Source organism: Gastrolobium bilobum, unplaced genomic scaffold, assembly GCF_033153095.1.
Source record: "Gastrolobium bilobum isolate Gb01-03AN ecotype WA unplaced genomic scaffold, APGP_CSIRO_Gbil_v1 utg10062, whole genome shotgun sequence".
NCBI lineage: Eukaryota > Viridiplantae > Streptophyta > Magnoliopsida > Fabales > Fabaceae > Gastrolobium > Gastrolobium bilobum.
In genome coordinates, this window is record NW_026898329.1 from 8156 (window position 1) to 32383 (window position 24228).

The 24228-nt window shown below is 31.3% G+C and overlaps 1 protein-coding gene and 1 pseudogene across 1 annotated transcript; one reads left to right on the forward strand and one right to left on the reverse strand.

Annotated features, from left to right (window-relative positions):
* Positions 1-18907: 18907 nt before the first annotated feature.
* Positions 18908-19656, reverse strand: LOC133314956 (indole-3-acetic acid-induced protein ARG2-like). The gene is made up of 2 exons (XM_061516503.1): positions 19423-19656; positions 18908-19271 (listed from the first exon to the last, which is right to left on the reverse strand). The coding sequence occupies exons 1-2, from the start codon at positions 19494-19496 to the stop codon at positions 19052-19054; spliced, it is 294 nt and encodes a 97-aa protein (XP_061372487.1). The 5' UTR covers positions 19497-19656; the 3' UTR covers positions 18908-19051.
* An 829-nt stretch (positions 19657-20485) lies between these two features.
* On the forward strand, positions 20486-22545 carry LOC133314958 (adenosylhomocysteinase-like; annotated as a pseudogene).
* Positions 22546-24228: the final 1683 nt, after the last annotated feature.

A 24228-nucleotide genomic window follows, 5' to 3' on the forward strand; every position in this document is an offset into this window, starting at 1 on the left:
AGGTCAATTTGGTAATTAATTATTAATAAAAGGTTATAAGGGTCAAAAAGCCTACATGTATAACCAATTAAAAAAAATATAAAAATCATAAATTAAAATAGAAAAAAATTATATAAAAGAATATGTCTAATTAATATAAAAAAATTTAAATTTTAAATTTAAATAAAAGATGACGTATGTCATTCTGTAAAAAAAAAATTATTAAATTTTAAGAACTATAAAAATTAAAATTATAATTTAGAACATAAGAAAGAAATTAAACCTTTATTTTTTTTTATAAACAAACTTTCATTTTTTTATTGCAATAGTGTAATTAACACAAATACTTGCAAAAAATAATTATTTATATGAAATGCTGACAGTTAAAGGTGGAAAACTGAGCTCGGCCCGGAGGGCCGGCCCGCCAATATATTTGTATAATTCAATTGAAATTTTATCTTTCTTCTTTTATAATTAAATTACTAAATCTGATTTCAATTTTTATAAATACAAATTTGTGAAATTTCAAAGACTAACGACACTAATCCTTGCAAAAAAAATTGCAAGTATAAAATGCTGATAGTTAGAGGTGAAAAACTGGACTCGGCCCGGAGGGCTAGCCTGCTAATATATTTTTATAATTCAACTGAAATTTTATCCTTTTTCTTTTATAATTAAATTTCTAAATCTGATTTCAATTTTTGTAAATATAAATTTGTGAAATTCCAAAGACTAACGACACAAATCCTCGCAAAAAAATTATTTATTATTATTTTATAAATCTTATTGTAGTAAATGAAAGTTCATCTCCGGGATAAAATATAAAAATCTAGACGCAACTATAAAAATCTTTTTTTATGGATAAATATAAAAACCTATTACATGCTGATATTTAGAGGTGACAAACTGGATTCGGCCCGGAGGGCCGACCCACAAACACATTTTTATAATTAAATTAAAATTTCATCCTTTTTCTTTTATAATTAAATTCCTAAACCTGTATTTACAAAAAAAAAAAATAATAATTCCTAAACCTGATTTTAATTTTTGTAAATACAAATTTGTAGAATTCCAAATACTAACGACACAAATCCTTGCAAATAATAATTATTTATTATTTTTTTTAAATGCGATTGCAATAAATGAAAGTCTATCTCAAAGATTAGTGTAGTTGCTTTGATTCTGTTCATATGCATTTGTTGCAATGTAATCAAAAAATATGACTTATACATGCTTATTTGATTAGGTTGCATTCAAATCCCGTTCAGACAACATTTTTTTTGGTCCTTAAAAAAATTTAATCCATTCTTTTGTTTTTTGCTGATACTATGACTTTTGGGTGTTAACATATTAGTGTTACTTATTTAATGAGTTTTTTTCCTTCTGTATCGTAGGCACAAGGAACGAAAATCACACAAGAAATGACATATTTAGTAAGTGTTGAACTCATCCCTCCAATGATTGGTATGAAATGACACTGAATGAATAACGTTTTCATATTATAGGTAAAAGCTGATATTTTAAATCCATATTTGCTTGGTGTTATTGTTACCTTGATTTTGTTGATGAATGTTATAGTTAGCAATGATTTGTACGCATTTTTTTTTTTATATACCTTGCTCATGTTAACATGGTGTATTATAACGTATTATGGTGTATTATGATGTAGTTGCATGCAAAATTATTTATCCCTCTGAATAGCAGATCTTTGTTTGTTGTTGATATTTGCAAAGCTCTATGTCAATACTGTAATATTTTTCACCTGAAATATAGAACAAAATAATAACACAATTTTTTGTAAATATAAGGTTTGCAGTGCGATTAACCAATCACGACGGACGACAAAATTTTTAATCTTTTTTCCCGGTGCATCGCACGGGTAATATACTTGTTATATAATTATTTACAAGTATTCCAAGATAATTCTAATAATTTTAACAATATTGAAAAATTTATCATCTTTTTCCTAACCGTTATTTCTAGAATCTTATTTATCCTTATTCAATATTTTTTGAAAGAAAGATATGATGTGTCTGTCATTAGGGGTGATAAAAGAACCAGGGGCCTTTGACTCTGCTCATGAAGATCTAAGCTTACATGTCTAAAATTGGTTGTTGGAACCAGGCTTGGACTTATATAAAATCTCGTATAATAAAAAGGTCTTAGACTCCAATTCAAAAGCTCGGTCTTAGAGCTTCTCAGACTGGCCTAGTATATTAATTTTTATTTTTATTTTATATTTTTTATACTACTTGTAACATCTCTCTCTCTCTCCTCAATACATTTCACCCTATTTTATTGGTTAAACAGACTTTTTAAATGATTTTGTTCTATATTATGTTGTTTGGATATACATTGGATTTATGAATATTTATGGAATTACTATTGTTGTTGATTATATATTCTGTTTGGATAATTTTTGTTGTAACAAGCTTAGTCAGACTGATACATTTAAATACAGACTTAGCCTTATAAAACCAAAACTCGGCTCGGCTTGACCCGTTAATACCCATATAGGCCATCAATGTTAAAAGTTTGAATATATACAAGGACAATACCTTGTACTAATTAAAAGTATATATACTAATAAAACTTTTATGATTAAGTGTTATCTAATACATCTAACATGATTTTAACCGGAACATTAGCAAAGATAGCGAATATCTGAAGGAATGATAAAGTTCGATTTTAACGTTTTTAATTGTAAATTCATAAAAATTTGAAGAAAAAATTATAGGGAAAAAATAAAGGAAAAAAATTCATTAATGCTCATGTGGTTTACTCTATAATCACCTATGCCCATGTGCTTTTTTAATTACACATGTCCCTGTGATTTCCAAAAGAGTATGTTTTTTTTATCATATATGCCCCTGTGATTTTTTACTTTATACAAACTATAGGGGCATATACGATAAACGAAAAACCACATTGACATGGGTGATTCTGAATAGGGGTGCTAAACGAGCCAGGGGCCTTTGGCTCGGCTCGTAAAAGCCTGAGTTTACATATCTAAAATTGATTGTTGGAACCAGGCTTGAACTTGTATAAAAGCTCGTTTAATAAAAAGGCCTCAGGCTCCAATTCAAAAGCTCGGCCGTAGAGCCTCTCAGGCTGGCCTAATATATTAATTTATATTTATATTTTATATTTTTTATACTTCTTGTGATGGTCTTCTCTCTCTCCTCAATCCATTTCATCCTATTTTATTAATTAAACAAACTTTTTGAATGATTTTGTTTTATATTATGTTGTTTGAATATACATTAAATGTATGAATATTTATGGAATTACTAGTGCTGTTGATTGTATATTTTGTTTGGATAAATTTTTGTTGTCTTATTTTTTGTTAAACAGGCTAAACCAGACTTTTATTTTTTGTAAATAAGATAGGCCACAGGCTGAAATTATATTCATAACAGGTAACAGGCTTGATCAGGCTGATACATTTAAACACAGGCTTAGCCTTTTAAGACCAAAGCTCGGCGGCTCGGCTCAGCTCGGCCCGTTAACACCCCTAATTCTGAAGCAAACCACAAGAACATTGATGAACTTTTCTAAAAAATAAATGAAAAGAGATATGTCTAATTAAGATATCTCTACCACATTCGCAATCATTTATAAATAAAAGAATGGACATAGAATGTTGAAAAAAAAAACAGAGATTTTTTTTTTGGTATGCAAAACTGAGAAATTTAATTACAACTTCAAATTAGATTTGTAAACTTTTTTTCAATATATATATATATATATATATATATATATATATATATATATATATATATATGGCTTATCGTTTGAGATAACTTTATTTTCGGTCATTGAATCATAACCATACAAAGACGGATCAATGATGATAAAGAAAGAGAAAAAAAGAAGAGAATCATAACCATTTAAGGGTGAATCAATTAATATAAAGAAATAAATAAACAAAACGATATAATTTTGGGGTGGCCGAAGAAAAACTTATCACAAGTATCATGAGAAATGTTTTTCTCACACACACACACACACACACATATATATATATATATAGGATCATGATCATTTTACACTAGTATAAGTTACACTTTCAATATTGTCCGTTGATCCCACTTACAAATCATTTCTAACTAAAAGTTTTATATTATATTAAATAAAGTAATAGTGTGTTGAATTATGTTCATGCGAATTTGATTGGAAGAGAATGAATATTTGATTGTACCTATTGACAATTGTAAAATGGATTGACCACTACAATTGCATGAATTTTAAGTTGTGTATATCACTTCATTTTTTTCTTTTGAAAAATAAAAATGTACCAGCTATTGCTCTCATTCTGTTTGCGTGTATGTCACTTCATTTAGTAAATGTATCACTATTGCTCTCATTCTATTTGCGTGCATAAAAATAAATTTAATTGATTTTTATAATAAAAAAAAAATTCTTTTCAACTGCATGTTTATTTGCTCATATTTTGTTATAAAAGTGAGTTTGAGAGGTGCTGCACTGGTGCTAATATTGAACTAAGCAAATATTTATCTTATACTTCTTCAAATATGGGAAATTTTTTTGTTTGTCTGGTTTGTAGCAGCTGTAACAGTGACACTAGAGAAGAAATTTTCACTTGTGAGAAATGTGGTTCTCATCACGATAACAAAAAGATGCTAGAGAAACACATGAAGAAGCGTGCTGGTAAATTTAAATGTTTTAAACGCAAGACCCCATTTGATACAAAGGAGGAAAGAATTCTGCACCTCAAGAATGCAAGCTGCTCCAAGATATCACTACTAAAAAAACATGATTTGAAAAAAAACTTGGTAGTTTGCAATTTTATCTCTCCCAAATCAACTTTTTTTAGTAGTGTATGAGGCTTTCACCCTGCAGAAAAATAAGATTAGAAGCTTCATATCTTGCAGTCTTGAGGTGCCGAATTCTTTCCTCCTTTGTATCAATTGGGGACTTGCATTTAAAACATCTGTATTTTCCTTCGTGCTTCTTCATGTGTTTTTCTAACAACTTTTTGCTGTCATGGTGGGAACCACATTTCTCACAGGTGAAAATTCTACCTCTAGTGTCACTACTGTAACAGCTAGAAGCCATACAAACTAAAAAATTACCCATGTTTACAACAACATAAAAAAGCGGCCTCTAGCCACATTCATTTAGCCAAGTTCAATAAAATAATCTTTAAAACTCAAAATCATCCTAAATTTCAGGACACTGTTTAGAAATGTGGCAAGATTAAAACTAGGTTTTAGCTTCGTCTGCTTTAGGTGACATGAATCTTTATAAACTTCAACTTTAATTTCATCCTTTATTTGTTCATCTTTCGAGACTATCAAATCTTCGTACACAGCAACGTTTGTGTTATCATAGCTTCTATTTTCAAAGCTTTCATTTTGTGTTAGCGCTTCATTTGTTCTTCTCCATCTCCTAATTTGAGGATCGATAAATACTAGGGCAACAAGCTTTTCCTCTGCAGTGAGTCAATTCAGAGAAATGTGAAGCTCTCATCACTTAGGTGACTCTTTTATGTATCTCTTTCATCTGTCAGATATATGCATCTCCTTACATTCTTCATCTCTTTCAGATCTATTAATGAGTCAATCCTTACACTGTGATTTAAGGATTAGTGCATGTCTCCTGTTTGATAAAATGTCTCTGTTTGAGTTTGAGATATATGTTGAATAGAATTTTGTTATTTGATGTATTTTTTACTTTCTATTAGGGCCATGCCATTATTTTGAAGTTTCATGACTTATAATGAATCTTCAATGCTTTTTTGTTTCTTTCCCCTGTATCGATTTTTATACATACCCTTACTAGTTTCTGTTGTGGTCATTTTCATTGGATGCTTATGATGATATGAATAGAAGATTTGTACGCAGAATTAATACACATGAAGTTAAGGAGGCTTTAAAGAGGATGAAGACTAATAAAGCCTTGGGGCCTGATGGTGTCCCTATTGAAGTGTGGAGAGGCCTGGGGGATGTGGCAATAAAATGGTTGACCAATCTTTTTAATAAGATTCTCCAGACGAATAAGATGCCTGATGTATGGAGGAAAAGTATGATTGTGCCTATCTACAAAAACAAGGGAGATATACAGAATTGTTCAAACTATAGAGGCATTAAGCTAATGAGTCATACTATGAAGCTGTGGGAGAGGGTTATTGAACATCGCTTGAGGAGAGATACCAAGGTTTCTGTAAATCAATTTGGATTTATGCCAGGAAGATGTACCATGGAAGCCATTTTCTTGATGCGACAACTAATGGAAAGATACCGAGAAAAGAAGAAGGACTTGCATATGGTGTTCATAGACCTTGAGAAAGCATACGATAGGGTTCCAAGGAAAGTTTTATGGTGGGTCCTGGAGAAGAAAAAGGTTCCATTAAAGTATGTAAAGGCAATCAAGGATATGTATGATGGGGCTACTACATGTGTAAAAGCTTGTAACGGATCATCAAGTTATTTTCCTATCACGGTAGGTGTACACCAAGGGTCGGCTCTAAGTCCTTACCTATTTGCCTTAGTTATGGATGAACTAACAAAAGATATTCAAGAGGAAGTGCCATGGTGTATGCTTTTTGCAGACGATATTGTGCTTATTGATGAGAGCAAGGAGGGTGTTAATAGAAAACTTGAATTGTGGAGAAGCACATTGGAATCCAGAGGATTCACATTAAGTCGAAGCAAGACTGAGTATCTGATGAGGACCAAGAACCTGTGCATCTAAATGGTCAAGAGGTACCCAAAAAAAATGCTTTTAAATACTTGGGCTCCATTTTACAAAATGGTGGAGAGATTGATGAGGATGTAAATCACAGAATCAGAGCAGGTGGATGAAATGACGTAGTGCATCTGCATTTTTGTGTGACCGCAAAATTCCCCTGAAGTTAAAAGGAAAATTCTATAAAACGGCAGTACGACCGGCAATGCTATATGGAGCGGAATGCTGGCCAGCACATAGGCAACATGAGCATAAGATGGGAGTAGCAGAGATGAGGATGTTAAGGTGGATGTGTGGGTACACAAGGATGGATAAGATAAGAAATGAAGATATTCGACGAAAGGTCGGAGTAGTACCGGTAGCCGAGAAGATGAGAGAACATAGATTGAGGTGGTTTGGGCACGTGATGAGAAGACCCATGGATGCTCCTGTAAGAACAGAAGTTTGTTACCAAGAGCTAAACACAAAAAGAGGCAGAGGTAGGCCGAAGCTTACTTGGGGGAAAGTAGTAAAACAAGATTTAATGGAGTGGGATATAGATTGGCGGACAGTATGTCTTAGAAAGGAATGGAGAAAAGCTATAAGTATGGTGGAGGGTTAGACTCGCTGTTATTCCTATGTTCCAGATGGTCCTTTTTTAGTCCTTTTCCCCTTCATTTCCCCCACTTCTTCTTGTCCCTTTCTTTTTTACTTTTATTTATTTATATATACATATATTTTTATTTCATTTTATTTTATTTTATTATTTTATTTGTGTATTTTTATTTATTTATTTATTTATTTATTTATTTATTTTTTATTTTTTTTACTTTTTTTCAACCGTTTTGTATCTTTCATGTGGGTTCATCTACCACCGACCCCAATTAATTTGGGATAAAGGTGTTGTTGATGTTGATGTTGATGCTTATGTTTATTTCTATGAGCCATTTGTTGAAGCTGCTAACATGATGTACACCTTCAACCAGGGCAAGTATTTTATATTTTCTATTAGTTCCAATTTCTTTAATGGTTACTTATGTCATGTGTTTGGATATCTATAATTTGGTTTAGCAATTATAGATGCAGGGATGATGGCATGGAAACAGAGGGGAATATCTATAATTTGGATATATTGTTATATTTATGATCTCCATGTATTTTTCTTTGTAGTGGCTATTTGTAATTTTTTTTTCTAGGTTTATGAATTTAGTTTTAACTATCAGGCACATACATTTTTTAATACATAAAATACGAAAAGAATAAATTAATTTTTTTTAAGAAAAGGTCAACGTTAAGCTTCCCAAAGATGATCACACCAGAAATGAGCTTTTTGAGGACACTGGTTCACGTTAGTGCCCTGGCCCCATCCCCTATTTTCTTTCATATATATGATACATATACTATATATTATATAGGTCTATTTAGGATATAATAAGTTGTACATAAATCTATATAAATCTGTTTGTATTATGTAGGTGTTGTTTATTTTCACTGTATATAATGCTTCCAATCAAAGGGATAAGATTAAGGTATCTTAAAACTAAACCTAAACAAATATATTCATGACAATTTTTTTTTTCACTCCATTGATCCATGTTTAAATTTCAATTTATAGTTGGGAGCAAGTAGTTCATAAGAACCTGCAAAATGGATACGCTCTCTGCAGATGCTGCATTGAAGGTTCTTCTTCTGTTCCTTAATTAACATTGTGGAGTATCAGGCAGAGATTTTTTAAGTTGAATACTCATGAGGTCTACATCTTTTCTGTTGTAAGTATTAAAGCTTAATTATCTTATGCTCTAAAATGTCAAAGTAATTTCTGACTGTTCTTGTTCTCTTGGTTATTATTACTACATGTTGTGGCAGGTCTCTAAATCCTTTGCGAAGATCCTACTACAAGTCACAAGGCCCGGAACTGCTATTCTTGGTAAGATTCCAAGAACTTCTGTCTATAGAAACATCCAACAATACCCAGAAGCTAGTAAGGTTCCAGGTGTACTAATTGTAAGAGTCGATTCTGCAATATATTTTGAGTAAGCTCTTAATGAATTACTAATATTAAATTATTATTAAATTTGCCTTAAAAAATTTAAATAACCCCAAATTTTTACATTTTATATTTGTGATCATTGTCTGCCATTCGTTAGGCTATATATAAATGTTCTTTAAGGCAATGATCACTTTACATCCATTAATGTTCATACCAAAGAGAATAACATGTATTCTATATTTCTTTGCATGAATAATAATGATCTAAATAATAACATTTTATATTTGTGATCATTGTCTGCCATTTCATTTTGTTGGTTTGAAAGGACTATGCGCACATCAAGCACGAGGTAACAAATCAAGAGTTTATATGTGTGATGAAACTCTATGAAATTAGTCTCTATATATATATATATATATATATATATATATATATATATATGCGTGCGCGTTTCTGTACTAACGGTTCTCTTCTTAGTATCTTATTCATCAATAGAGATTCGCTGTGGCCTTATATATATATATATATATATATATATATATATATGCGCTAGATGGATATGAAGAGATAAAGGCTAGATACGAAGAGACCAAGGAGCAGCTTGTGCAAACTCAAAAGTAATTGGCTTCTCTTCACAAATTTCTACTAGCTAAATTTGGAAGTGAGTTGGCTACTTTCAACCAAGATATTTTACCCTTTGTTATAATTGGTTAGAAACTTAGATAAATCTAGACAATAACTTAGATATAAGCTCTCTAGTTTGACTAATATATATTTTGCTCTCCTCCTATTAACGTCTAATATGAAACAGCATTTCCAATTCATGTCTTGATGGGCATTTTGTAATTTGTTCTCATGCATATCTTCTAAAAGGAACATAGTAACCATTTCCTCCTATTTTTTGTGTTTTCTGGTGCAGGTGTGATAAAGTAGATAACACTTCAAAGGACTACGATGTGCATGACTACATGAAAGATGATTTTTTTTTTCTTTAGTAAACAGAGAAGATGATTTTTTGTATAGACATTCCATGGCAAACTTCTTAATACTTTTATTTGGCAATTATTTTCCTTATGTAATATGGGATAGGATATTGTGACACCCAAGTTATGTTATACCCATGTGACACCCAGTCAATCTCACTGTTAGATCGCTTATGTTGATCCAACGGTTATATTTATTTCCATCTTTGTATGGTCATGATTTCCCAAATTTAATATTTTATATTCATTTCTACCTTTGTATGGTTATGATTTCCCATATTTAATGCTTTCACTTTAAATTTAGGAAATCATGACCATACAAAGATGGAAATAAATATAACCGTTGGATCAACATAAGTGATCTAACGGTGAGATTGACTGGGTGTAACATAACTTGAGTGTCACAATATCCTATCCCATGTAATATTAGTAGAAAACTTGATTAGGTCATATGAACTTAAAACATGGTGTCTTGTATAAATTCTTCAATGATATCAATAAACAAACTTACATATCCAAAATTGAATATAGGGTTTGGTTCATGTTCCATTGTATTCACTATTTTTCTTTTGAGCAATTTTTAAGATTATTTTCTATATAAATGTAATATTTATTAAATTTGAAATATTTTTAATTAAAAAATTCATATATTTAACCACATTCATTAATGTGGTAAAAAAGAAATTCAGACATAATTAGCCATATTTTTTTATTGAAGCAAACTATACAGTTTAACAACATTTATAAAGTGATTAAATTAACAATAATTGTGGTTAAAAAAAGGCTACCACACTCAATCAAAATGTGACAAAGTGAATAAAATAATATAGCTAAATTATTGCAACACTATTTTTAACCACATTTAATCAAAATGTAGTAAAGTTTGTTTGTCACATTTTTAAATGCGGCTAAATATCATATTTTTTAGTGTATAAGATAAATATTTGTTTAGTTCAATATAAGCACCAGTGCATCAGTACCTCTTAAACTCCCTTTTATAACAAAATATGTGCAAAAAAGCATGAAGTTGAAAAGGTCAAAAAAAATAAAAATCAATTAAATTTTTTTTTATACACGCAAATAGAATGAGAGCAATAGTTAATACATTTACTAAATGAAATGATATACTCAACTTAAAACTCATGCAATTGTAGTGGTCAATCCATTTTACAATGGTCAACGGGGTCAATAGGTACAATCAAATATTCATTCTCTTCACTTACAAAAAAAAGCATATATATATTCATTCTCTTCACTTACAAAAATATATATATATATATATTCTCTTCCAATCAAATTCGCATGAACATAATTCAACATATTATTACTTTATTTAATATAATATAACACTTTTCGTTTGAAATGATTTTTAGTTGCTTCTAGTATTCAAAGCATTTTATTTACTATAATTCTTTCTTATCTTATTGTTTATGATACGGGGAATATATATATATATATATATATATATATATATATATATATATATATATATATGTTATTTTATTTTTACAATTCTAATTTAAAGTTGTAATTAAATTTCCTCCAAGATTTTTTTTCAACATTCTAAGCCCATTCTTTTATTTATAATTGATAATGTGGTGGAGATACCTTAATTAGACATATCTCTCTTCATTTATTTATCTCTTATATATTTCTTTTCAAATTTTTATGAATTTACAATTAAAAACATGAAAAGAGAACTTTACCATTCCTTTAAGGGGAATAGTATACTTATTATCATTTTATGTTTACACTCTTATTATCTGATTGGTTATTATTGGATCAATTTGAAATCAATAGTTGAAAAAGAAAAGAAAAAAATTATTGTTGATCTCAAATTGATCCAACAATTACCAAACAGATGGTAAGAGTGGTAAGCCTAAAATGGTAGTAAATATAACCTATGATGAACCGACTCCAATACAGGACACGAGACATGTCACTCCGACACGTTATTTCTAAAAAATATTAGATTTCGATACATTAGGACATATTTTGATATTAAATAATATTTTTAATTTATGTAGTGTATATTATATTTAATATTCAATAATTTAACAAAAAATTAAACTAAACTTATAACCCATCAATTTTGCAAAGAAACATAAGATATCATAAATATTTAGGGGAAGGATATTGTGACACCAAGTTGTGTTACTACACTACCAATCAATCTCACTGTTAGATCGATTATGTTGAGCCAACGGTTATATTTATTTTCATCTTTGTATGGTCATGATTCTCCATATTTAAAGTGAAAGCATTAAATATAGGAAATCATGACCATACAAAGGTGAAAATAAATATAAAGTATTAAATTTGAGGAATCATGACCATACAAAGATGGAAATAAATATAACCGTTGCATCAACATAATCGATCTAACGGTAAGATTGATTGGTAGTCGCTTGGTAGTAACACAACTTGGTTGTCACAATATCCTTCCCCAAAAACCATACAAAGATGGAAATAAATATAATTGTTGGATCAACATAATCGATCTAACAGTAAGATTGATTGGTAGTCACTTGGTAGTAACACAACTTGGTTATCACAATATCCTTCCCCAAATTTAATACTTTATATTTATTTTCACCTTTGTATGGTTATGATTTCTCATATTTAATGCTTTCACTTTAAATATGGGGAATCATGACTATACAAAAGATAGAAATAAATATAACCGTTGGATCAACATAATCGATCTAACGGTGAGATTGATTGGTAGTCACTTGGTAGTAACACAACTTGGTTGTCACAATATCCTTCCCCAAATATTTATATTAAACTCAATAAAATGGCAATCGTAATCTAATGAATCTAATAGTTGGAACTAAAAACGCAACGCAACCTTTGAACCATATTTTGAGTCTCTGCAACGTGTGTTGAAGTGTCAGAGAGTATAGAACACGACACATCAGATTTTTTAAAGTGTTATTCCATCATAGAGTATAACCACTCCATTCCTTTAGATAACCATCTTTGCTAATGTTACCGGTTAAAATTTACGTAACACGTAATCATAAAAGCTTTACTATTATAAATACTTTTAATTACTACAGTTCTTGTATATATTCAAACTTTTAACATTGATGGCAGACATATGATATCTTTCTTTCAATAATATTGAATAAGGATATATAAGATTCTAGAAATAAGGGTTAAGAAAAAGATGATAAACTTTCAATATTCTTAGAATTATCTTGGAATATTTGTAAATAATTATATAATATTCTCTAGACCTTAATTTTCTTATTTTATTAGTATTTGAGTTAGGGTTTAGATTTCTCCTTTAAGCTCATTAGTTTCTCTATATATTGTATTCCTTTATCCCTATGGAATACAGTCTAATAATATACATAATTCATTTTCTCAATTCTCTTTATTCTCAAGTTGGTACTAGAGCTTGTGTTCTGGGAAAACTTGTTTTCGCATAAAAACCGTGTTGTGTGTCCTACCAGCAAGCCACTCGTGTTGTGCATCATACTGGCAACCCATCTTCCCTCTTCTCACTTGGCAAATACATCTTTCCTTAATCCTAAATTCCTTCTTTGTCACCATTTTTTCTTCCTCTACCAAATTTTGTTATTCTTCTGCCCCCTTCTCAACTTCTCAAGACTTTCGTAACTAATAGCCTTTGAATCATATTTATGATGGAGGACTCGAGCACCATGGTCAAAAGCACTGTCTGCATTATCTCTACTACTGTCCTATCCATTACAACAATGAAACCCATCGGATCTACTACTTACAAGAATTGGTCCTCCCCATTAAGATCTGGTTTATTGGCTATGGACACGGGAAACATCTCACAACCAAGCTTGCTGACGTTTCCAAGGATTAGAAATCTGATTGAGAGAAGATTGATGCCAGCTCCTAAGTGTTCTTTGGCAATCCATTGATCTAGATGTTATTCATATTTCCATTCTTTTTGAGAACTGCAACGAGGTGTGGGAGGAAGCTAAAAGTCTTTACACAAATGACATTCAACAACTTTATTTTATTGTTTCTCGAATAATGGAGTTGAGCAAATCACCAATTACAAGAATGGCGGCTTATATTGGTAAGATTCATTCTTTAATGCAGGAGTTCTTAGCTATGCTAACTCATGTTGTAGATGCTTGAGTACAATAAACAAGTAGAGCATTTCTTTATGGCTATAACATTTTCTAGTCTTCCATAGGTGTTATATGGTGTTTGTGAAAATAATTTAACTAGCATTGGGAATCCTAGCTTGTCACAGACTCTTCAGTGCCTTTTGAACCTTAAAGATAAATAACATATGCGATTTTTCTTGCTTTTCCTTACGTGTCAGCTACCGATTCCACTACTCTCGTTTCTCGTGCCAATTATTCCAGCTGGAATAATGGATGTGATCACAAACATGGTCGTGGGAAGGGTGGTCATAGATAGAGGCCTCGTTGCAACTATTGACAAAACCTTGATCTTGTTGAAGAGCGCTACTATAGGAAGTACCCTCACCTAAAACCACCAATTGCTAACCTTACTTAGACCAACATTGCGTCATCCTCTACTAGATCAGTAACTATCTCAAGTGCAAATTATGAGGCTCTTCTTAGGAAGGTTTCTTCCTAGACTTCTGCTGCAAATACTGGTAATCATGTTGGTTGTCTTTCTCAATCATTTCTTGGACCTTAGATAATTGACTGAGTTATTACTAATCACCTTTGTGATAATAAGGACTTTTTTACCTCACTTACTTATTCTAATTATCTATCTTCGGTTACTTTTACTGATGGCACCAAGGCCTCTACTCGTGGCATTGGGAAAGCCTGTCTAGCTCCTTATTTGACTCTATACTCTGTTTAATATATACTCGATATTCCCTTTAATTTGATATATATTAGCCAATTGGTCATTCTCTTTTATGCACTGTTGCCATTTCTAACCAAGTTATCTCTGTATACGATCCAGGTACGTGGAAGACGATTGAAGTGGATCTTGAGTCACGGGGCTCTACTATCTGGATATGCCTTATTCTCCAGTGGCATGTTATCTTGGGGAGTCTCCTGAACTAATCCATCATCGCCTGGGTCATCAGAGTCTCTTCAATATTTTGTTACCTTTATTGATAGCTAGTTTTTTTCGTTACACTTGGGTTTATTTAATATAAAATTATTCTAAATTATTTTCTATCTATTAAAATTTTTATGTTGAGGTTCATAATCAATTTGGTTCTCCTATTCTAGTTTTACAGATTGCAAATGCTAAAAGGTATTTGTCTTTTGCATTCTCTAATTCTTTAGAAAAACAAGGGACGTTACACCAAACTATCTGCCCTCACACGCCATAACAAAATGGAGTGACCGAATATAAAAATAGACATCTGGTTAAATTACACGTACTTTTCTGCTTCATATGAATTTTCTACTCCGATTTTAGGCAGATTTATTATTACCTCATCAATCATATGCCATCTTCTATACTTAACAATGAAGTCTCGCACAATGTTTTTTTTTAGGTACACCTCCTTATCCATTGTCTCCACATGTTTTAGGTATACTTGCTTTGTTCCAGGAAAAGATAAAATAACATCGATCCAACGCCTTCAAATGTCTCTTTTTGGGTTACTCTTGCTTTTAAAAAGGGTACCACTGCTATTTTCCTAGTCTCAAGCGCTACATTGTATCTATTGATGTCACCTTTCTTGATCAGCAGCCCTTCTCCTGTTCCAAAACTCTCGTGCATAAGTTGATTATATTCTTTCCATTTTTTTTCTTGATTTGTCTTTACCAGTTGCATGTGTCAGCCTACTGCGAACCTTACTCCGCCTAACTCACCACCTTCACTGATCATCTCTTCCCCTCCGGCTCCTCCACTAGAGACTACTCTCATTGACCTCTACAAAAGTATTCGATCCACTCGCAATCCTCATCCACTTTACCTTTATTTCTAGTCTTTCTTCTGTTGTCATTCCTAAGATCATAAGTGAAACCTTATCTCATACTAGTTGGCGCTAATCAATGATTGATGAAATGACAACTCTTCACTCCAATGGCATAAGGAATCTTGTTCCTGCTTGCAAAGATCATATTTTTGACCATGCATTTTATTTTATTTTGTAAATAAAATAAATAATAGTAATAAATAAAATAAATGCATACGACAACAAGGAAATAATTCTCCTTCTGAAGCCATCTGTTTTCTGAAAAAAGGATGTATGGGCGACAATGATAAAAGATGGACAAAAATGTTTACACGATTGATATTTATCTATAAAAGCATGAAGAATCGAGAGATGAAGGGGTAAAGGGGCTTCAGAAAGGAAAATAGGAAAAAATAAAAAGAAGAAAAGAGATGGGGATGGAGTAGAGAACTGAAGAAAGAAATTAAAACCATTTAGAAACGAGTAGGAAGAGCACGAAGTAGAGAGATATAGAAGGAGATTGAGAGAAGAAAGAAAAGTACAAAATCTATTAGAGATGTTTTTGGGACCATTAAAAGAATTTGTGTTAGTGTTGCCCGCAAACTATTCTGTAATAAAGGAAAATATCCAAAGTAGGTTGGTCTATTGATCAACACACTCCACAACGAATCCCTGCTAATGAAGTGGGAAAGGTTTGAATCTTGGAGTCGCCTACTTGGGAAGAACTGTAATGACTGCTTGGCTTGGAGTGTTGCAAACTTTGCCACTAGTTTTACCTGCTGAAAAAAAAAAGAACCTAAAGAAAAATAAATTGACACAATAATTAAGATGAAACTATAAACCAAATAACCTTAACACGAAGGAATGAAGAACATCACAGAAGATTTTTATAGGGCTCATCTCAAGAATTTTTAGGCTGGTAATACACGATTGATTAGATCCTATTTTTGATCAATGAATTCATAACTTTAAGGCTGGAGCGTGCTCCTTCTGGGTTGCATTGGTTGGGTTTTTCAAGAAACAAGTGGAGGTTGGTAGCTATAAGGTATTCTTTTTATAGGGCTCATCTCAAGAATTTTTAGGCTGATAATACACGATTGATTATATTCTTTTTTAGATCAATGAGTTCATAACTTTGAGGCTGGAGCGTGCTCCGATTGCATTAGATTGGTTTTTTCAAGAAACAAGTGGAGGTTGGTAGCTACGAGGTATTCTGACACTTAAGTCAGTGTTTGAGTTAATACTTTAGTATATGGATTAGATAAATATATGAGTATTAAGCCCAAAAATAGATTCTTTCATGTTAAAATCTCATATAATGTCATGTGAAATTTTGTGTCTATCATTTTCTTCAATATTAATGATAATTGGACCATATCTATTTAATACATGTAAAGAGAGAGATAAAAACAGAATTTTCATATAACCAGGTCATGTGAAATTTTAACATGAAAAAATTTACTCCCCCAAGTTATGTGAAATTTTTAACATGAGAAGATCTAATCTCAATTGAAAGAATTCTATGTTAAAAATCATGCCTTATATGACATAACTTTTGTTACCCTACTGATTCAAATTAAATCTTAAAATATTATTTTTTTCCGCTAAATTTTATTTCATTTACTCTTTCATTTTTCACACCAAAATTGGTTTTTCATAAAGATGTCTCTATTTCCGAATATCACATAAAGCAATCAGCCCATGCATCGCACAAAATCTAAATTTATTTTGTTTTCTTTCTTTTACAATGGAAATCTAAAACCCAACCAATCATCATGAACTTGTGATATTGATGTAAATATTTGATTAGTTATTTTATTTTTATTTTATTTACTCTTTCATTTTCACACCAAAATTGGTTATTTTTATATTGATGTAAAAATAAGAAATTTTACATTTTTTCTTAATAATTAATCTGCTTATATTTAATGATTTATACATTCAATAAATTAAAAATATTAGATATAAATAAAATCAATAATTAAGATTAAGAATATAACTTATACCTATAAAATGATATTGATCCATTATTCAACAGCCCATTGTGAAATTTTTCCGTAGAGCTGGCTAAGAATATTATATTTATCTAATTCTTGGTTAAATTTCAGCTCAATTCTCCTCCATTTTAATATTCTTTTTCATAATTTTAATAAAAAAAATAATTTTCCCATTTTACATGAAAAAAATTTCTCATGCTAAATTCACAATATATGAATGGGTCCCATCTTAATTTTTTAGTCTTCTCATTATTTTGGACTCCACTCATGTATTGTATGTGTAGCATAAGAAAATTTTCTCTTAGAAAATTAATTACCTTTTTCTAATCTAAATAACTGCGTCATAGAAATGGGAAAAAAAAACGTCGTGTTCAGCATAAAATGTCTGCTTTAGCTGGGAGTTTATTCCTTTTCCGGAACCGTGAGAATATACGTGAACCGTGAGAATATGCATGTCTTTGAAGATATTGTTGAATAAAATAATCGTTTATATATATCTTACGAAAACAAAAAATATTGTAACCATTAAATAACCAACCTCAATTATCACCACCGTCATGTAATGATAACAGCAATAAACTAAGGTGCATGCTGCTTGCGCCTCGGACATCCCGATTCATTGACAGCAAATGATTGTTCGCTTGTGTCAATTGTGTGTATAAAATATACAAAATGGTTGGGGTGCAAGCGAACTTGGTCTTATAACCATAGCCATGGCCATTATAGGGGGCCAATTATGTTTGCAGATAGTGGTGCACCGCCCCAATCTTTCCCGTGTATTCGGCTGCTACTACTTATTATTCAACGGATCCTAGTATGTATTAAATAGCATGATGATGTTATTAGACAAATCAACTATAATGATATTGTCAGATTAATCATACTCACTCTTATAATAATATTTTCTCTGGACAAGTCAAATTAGTCATTCACACTCACTCTTATAATAATTAATAATTTTTAGTCACTCTCAATATGTGTGATTGTGTTTTAATTTTTTTTTTTTGTTCTCAAGACTATTTTGTTTTGTTACGAAAGATAAATATTCTAAACAAAAGGAATTACAAATGTTTCATTTTTTTTTTTTTACTAATACTTTCTGTATCTTCGCCAGTGGCAGTGCGCGAAAAGGGCAAAAAGGTTGAGGGAAGACGTGGTTCTAATGTTAAAGAACTTGTGGACCTTGTGGTTACAGCTATATTTTTCATTGTCCCACGGGTTCCATATTCTATGAACGTGATTCTACCGGATTGAACGTGATTCTCACGGATCAGTTAACTTTAATTGGAGAAAAAGTTCAGACCACAGCACAAACTCGTGTGGGAATATTTATCAAATTCATAAAAATTATACAACCTTCGATTTTAGTTACCTGCTAATAGATCCTCATTCCATTTCATTTCCGAAAATAGAGCTTACATATGGGAACGGAAAGAAAAATGGGCAAAGAAGGAATAATAAACGTTTAAGTAAAGGTCACGTTTAAGACTTGAGGTACACCATTCAATATCTTTACTGGTTGAAATTAGTGGTTGAATTTTTTGTCCTGAACCGTAGCTCGCAGCTCAGCACCATCAATCTCTTTAGTGTTCTCGGGTTTGTAGTAACCGGTGACGGGGTCTGGGACCCACGAAACCTTCTCAGAGGTTGCCACCTTGTCTTCCCCTGACTTGGGGGCTATCTTGCCGCTGATGGAGGCTGCTCCTCCCCTTGCAGCGCTTTGTGTAGTTGCCGCGTACGCACGCCTGTTCACCACACACAACCATACATCTTAATCTAATCAGTAATAATTATTAAGAAAACCGCATAGAACAAAAAAATAAAACTTCTTCATAGGCTAAGTAAATGTAATCAGGAAAGTCATGGCAAAAGTATTATAAGAAAACGTTGTGGTACCTTGTAAGAGCGTTGGAGAATCCATCAGCGACTACAGCGGAGAGAGCCTTGACGTTGGTGAAAGAGCGAGCCATTGGTGTTCAAATATTACAATTAAAAACTTGCGAGAGGAAAAGAGGTTCAATTGATGGATGTGATTTTGTGTGAGAATGAATAAGAGAAAAACAAGCTCTCTCCAACAAGGACAAGAAGAACCTCTGTTGTCTCTAAGGCTGAGTTGCAGGGACAATGGGTGGGGTGTATATATACATAGGTCAAGGAAAGGAAAGGGCACGCGTGAGGAAAGAGAAAATTTCTTGCACCATTAACGCGAAAAAGTAACAGAGACAATAAATATTAAAATAAATTTTATAAAATTATTACCATTAATTTATTTTTATATTATTATAATTTTTTATATGATTACATCATATTTTTTTAATATGTGATAATTTATTTATTTGCACTTTTATGACACTATTGCTTGTTTGAATCAGAAAGCCATTTGTATTTGCCTACTTTATTTTCTTTTTTAAAATGATAATTAGATGGACAAACGTATAATAACACTTAACACGATATATATATATATATATATATGAGGAAAATATTTTTCAAGCTGCCTGAGATAAGTTTATCTCCGGTCATCCCAAAACTACGTTGTTTTGATTATTTATTTTCTTATATTTATTGATTTACTTTTGAATGGTTATGATTTCCTTTTTCCCTCTCTTAATTATCACAATTGATCTATCTTTGTACAGTTATGATTTAGTAGCCGGAGATAAAGTTATCTCCAACAGCTTGAAAAATGATAAGTCATATATATATATATATATATATATATATATATATATATATATATAGATACATATATATATTGTTTTTTTAATGTTTGTGCTCTAATATAATTTTTAAGGGGGAAAGGATTCATTTACAAAAAAATATATAAATTTTTATAAATTATACCATATATTTTTGAAAATATAATAACTTAATGTACTTTTAAAATACATAGTATAATTTATAAATATATAAGAAAAAAACATTTTACCCGTCGGTTGAGTAACGACCGCCACGAATAATGGAGGAAAAGTCGGCGCTGGGCAAGTGAAAAGAAAGACATTAGGACCCAATGTCCTCTAGAATGACCGTCCCTTAGCGTGAGTGTGACATCAGACCGTCCACGTGGCAATGTTCGTCAAAAAAATTGTAAGAAACTGTGGCGTTTTTGTAAATAATTCTTCTAGCATTGACAAGTGACAAGGACGTCGTGGAGGAGTCAATTCAAGTGGCGGATCAACTTGGGCTTGTTTTGAGTTTGGACTCTTGCCAACTGGTTCATTACTGGCATTACGGATGAGCTAATATACGCTAAAGCAATGGGCATTAATGGGTATCACCCAATTCCAACGGATAAGTTAGCTACTTGGCTTTGGGAACCTTCTTCATTGCCGATTCCCTTGCCCCATCTTGGTGCCTGATATGCGTCTTCGCTAATCTATCGCAATCATGCTTTCAAGTATTGGATTCTCCCAAATTAGGTTTGGAAATGAAGTCTCACTTATCCATGTGAGTATATCTAATAATGGTTGCTTGCATACCATAATATATGAATTCAAATTAATTTTTTTAATTTCAAAAAATAAAGGATTTACGCTATATAAATTTTTTGGTATTTTTTATTTATTTACATTGGTTGTTTAGTTTCCAATTTATTTTATTTTTATTTTTGTTCAACTTTTTTTCTAACATCCACTCTTTTTTTAATGTAAGCTTCTATCTTCTTCTTTTTTTTGTGAGTTTTTCTTTCTTTCTAATTTTATAGTATAAATCATGGGTTATATGTATCTTATGTTGTAGAAAAATAGTTATTTTAACTTATAGAAATAAAATTACAAGTGGGACCCACATATAAGAAGAGAAAAAAAAATAAATGTGAGATCTACCTCCACTTTATGTGTATAGAAAACTTATATATCTTATGTAACATAAGATAAATATAATGTATAGATGATCTGTATTATATGTTCTAGATCATTTTTAAGAGACCCAATACGAAGGGCCCAATTTCGTTAAAGTTCAGCCCATCCACTTGTACCTTCCTTGCTAAGTAAAGTAAGATCGTCATCTGGAAAAATAAGTTCCATATGTGAGCTGCTTCGCACTAACATACCGCGAGGATATTCAATTAGCAGCATTGGGGCTGACACAAGCACCTCAGTGAACTGGGTTGAAATCATCTCTGCAAACCGATCACGAGATGACATGAAATTACTCCTAACACAACCTATGACCCTAGCTCACAAATAAGCATCTCAGAATCGGTGTTAGAATCTTGGGAACCTCGCATTCAGTTAATTAACAGCCATAGCCACAAATAAAATGACACCAACATTTACATAAGCGGTTATTCATTCTGAAACACCGACACAGCAATTTTTGAATAAAAAATACGTGTGTCAAACACATATTGGTGTCTGATTCATTTTGACACACATTTGATATGTGGTTAATTTTTTGAAACATGTTGACTTTGATTGAGTCCGACAAACACTCAACGTTTGCAGATATGTTTTGACATTTTAGTAAAAAATTAATAAAATTATAATTTTAAAAAAATTAAAAATATTTAATTATTTTTTTTTATAAGTTGTGTGAAGGGCGAGACTCTCCAAGAGTACTGGTGGTGCATCGAACGCGCCCTTGATTGGGGCTTCATCGGCGGATCTGACCTCATCGTTGACGATGGCGACGACGACAAGTTGCTCATCCATGAGAGTGTTAAATGCCAAAGAGCTCTTCGAGAAAACGGGCCAGTTACCCGACTCGTCTTCCACCAATAACTCATGCTTACTATCATCAGGGATGGATTGAAGACCAATCCTAAGAGGTACAGTAAGATGAAGGATAGGCTCGTTGGGGTTTCTGAAGAGACTACCACGGGAGTTAAGATGCTTTATCAGATGCACGCTAATGGAGTAATGGGACTCTCTTGTTCTCTGTTATCAATGTTAATGACTATGTCACCAAGAGCAAGGTTAGTTTGTTTTTCCGGCTAGATTTGTTTCTGGATCGATTTTGGTTTGATTTTTGGGTAAAAGTTGTTAATTTTTATTATTTCAGATTTTGGTTTGGATTTAGATTTGTCATGTGTTATGGGTTTTGTAGCATTAGCGGAATGTGTTAAATTTTGAGTTTTCTTAATTATCACTTACCCCTTCACAAATTTTTTAAATAATTTACACTCCTATTTAAATTGTTTTATCACTTACCTCCTGATTTAAAGTTTCTTTTTCATTTACCCTCTCACTTAGGGGAATAAATGATAAAAAAAAATTTAAGTCAAAGGGGAAATGATTCAAAATTTTGAGGAGAAGGTAAATGATTATTAATAAAGTTATAAGAGTTTTTTTTGAAGTTTTCCCTTGTTTTATTTATGTCTTGAGAGATGTTTGGAGTGTTGGGTATTACTTAATGATTGGTTTAGTGTGCTATTGATATGGCTGGGGTTCTTGTTGTGTAATAAAGAGCAATTATTAGTATTGATTAGGTTTTTGAAAACAACAAGTGAGTCATTGAATTTATACATATTACTTGGTGGGGATTGTTGGTTCCACGAGGTCAATGGATCTAGGTGATCATGTTTTGAATATTTAATTGGTTATATGATTTATTATGGCTTGTTATATGTATTAAATGTAAATTATATAAAATATATTAAAAATATTATTTAATATCAAAATGTATTCTAAAATGTCAAAATATAGCATTTTTTAGAATTTACGTGTCGAAGTGTTGTATCATATCGAAGTGTCCCGTGTAGGTGTCAATGCATTATAAGTCATTCAAGCCCCAAAATAGGTCTTCTACATTCATACAAATATGGTAGTAAATTCTCTCTATGTTCAAATTAAAATTTCATAATATGTCTATTTTTCTTTCACATGTATTAAATAGGTGGGGTCTAATTATTATTAATGAGAAAAATAAATATAAAAATTTTATATGATCAGGTCATATGAAATTTTAACATAAGAAAATTCATTCTCATAACCTGATCATATGAGATTTTTATATTTATCTATCTCTTCATATATATTAAATAAATATAATTCAATTATTATTCATTAAAAAATAGATACACATACTTTTTAAAAAAAAAATCAAATCATGTAAAATTTTAATATAAGAATACTCGTTCTCCTCTCAACTATAGTTGAAAATGTGCTTAGTAAAATGCCGTGAATTGTTGTGGATTTCTCTCCTATTAAATTTGCTATTGGTAGTAGCGCCAAATGGCAACTTATCATTTTTACTCGAGGTTGACCAAACAAGCAATAAATCCTAGAGGGTATTTGATATAAGTATTTGGTATGGAACGAGGTGGGAAATATTTATTTACTATATTTAGTATGGGTATTGTGAACAAAATATTAGCAAATTTTTTTATCTAGTATCAAAAGCAAAAAAAATTCCCACTTAACCTTTGGTATTTTTTTTCCTTGATTTTGAATTCTCAAAAAGTAACATTGATTCATTTTCTCCCAAAATAAAGCAACATTTTGATGATGACTCACTTGGCATATTCAAAAAATTAAGAGTATTTTGATAATTTCATTCATATTTCTCTCAATATTTTACTGTCAAGCAAACATAGCATTAATAAAATTAATCTAACTTTCTCTGCAAAATTTTAGCCAACCAAATATTTTTTTGTAACTTACTTGAAATAAAAAAATTCCTATCAAATCTTAAAAAAAAAAAAATTCTCGGTAAAAGAAATATCTTTCATTCCAAACGCCTCCATGCGATGGGATTCCATTT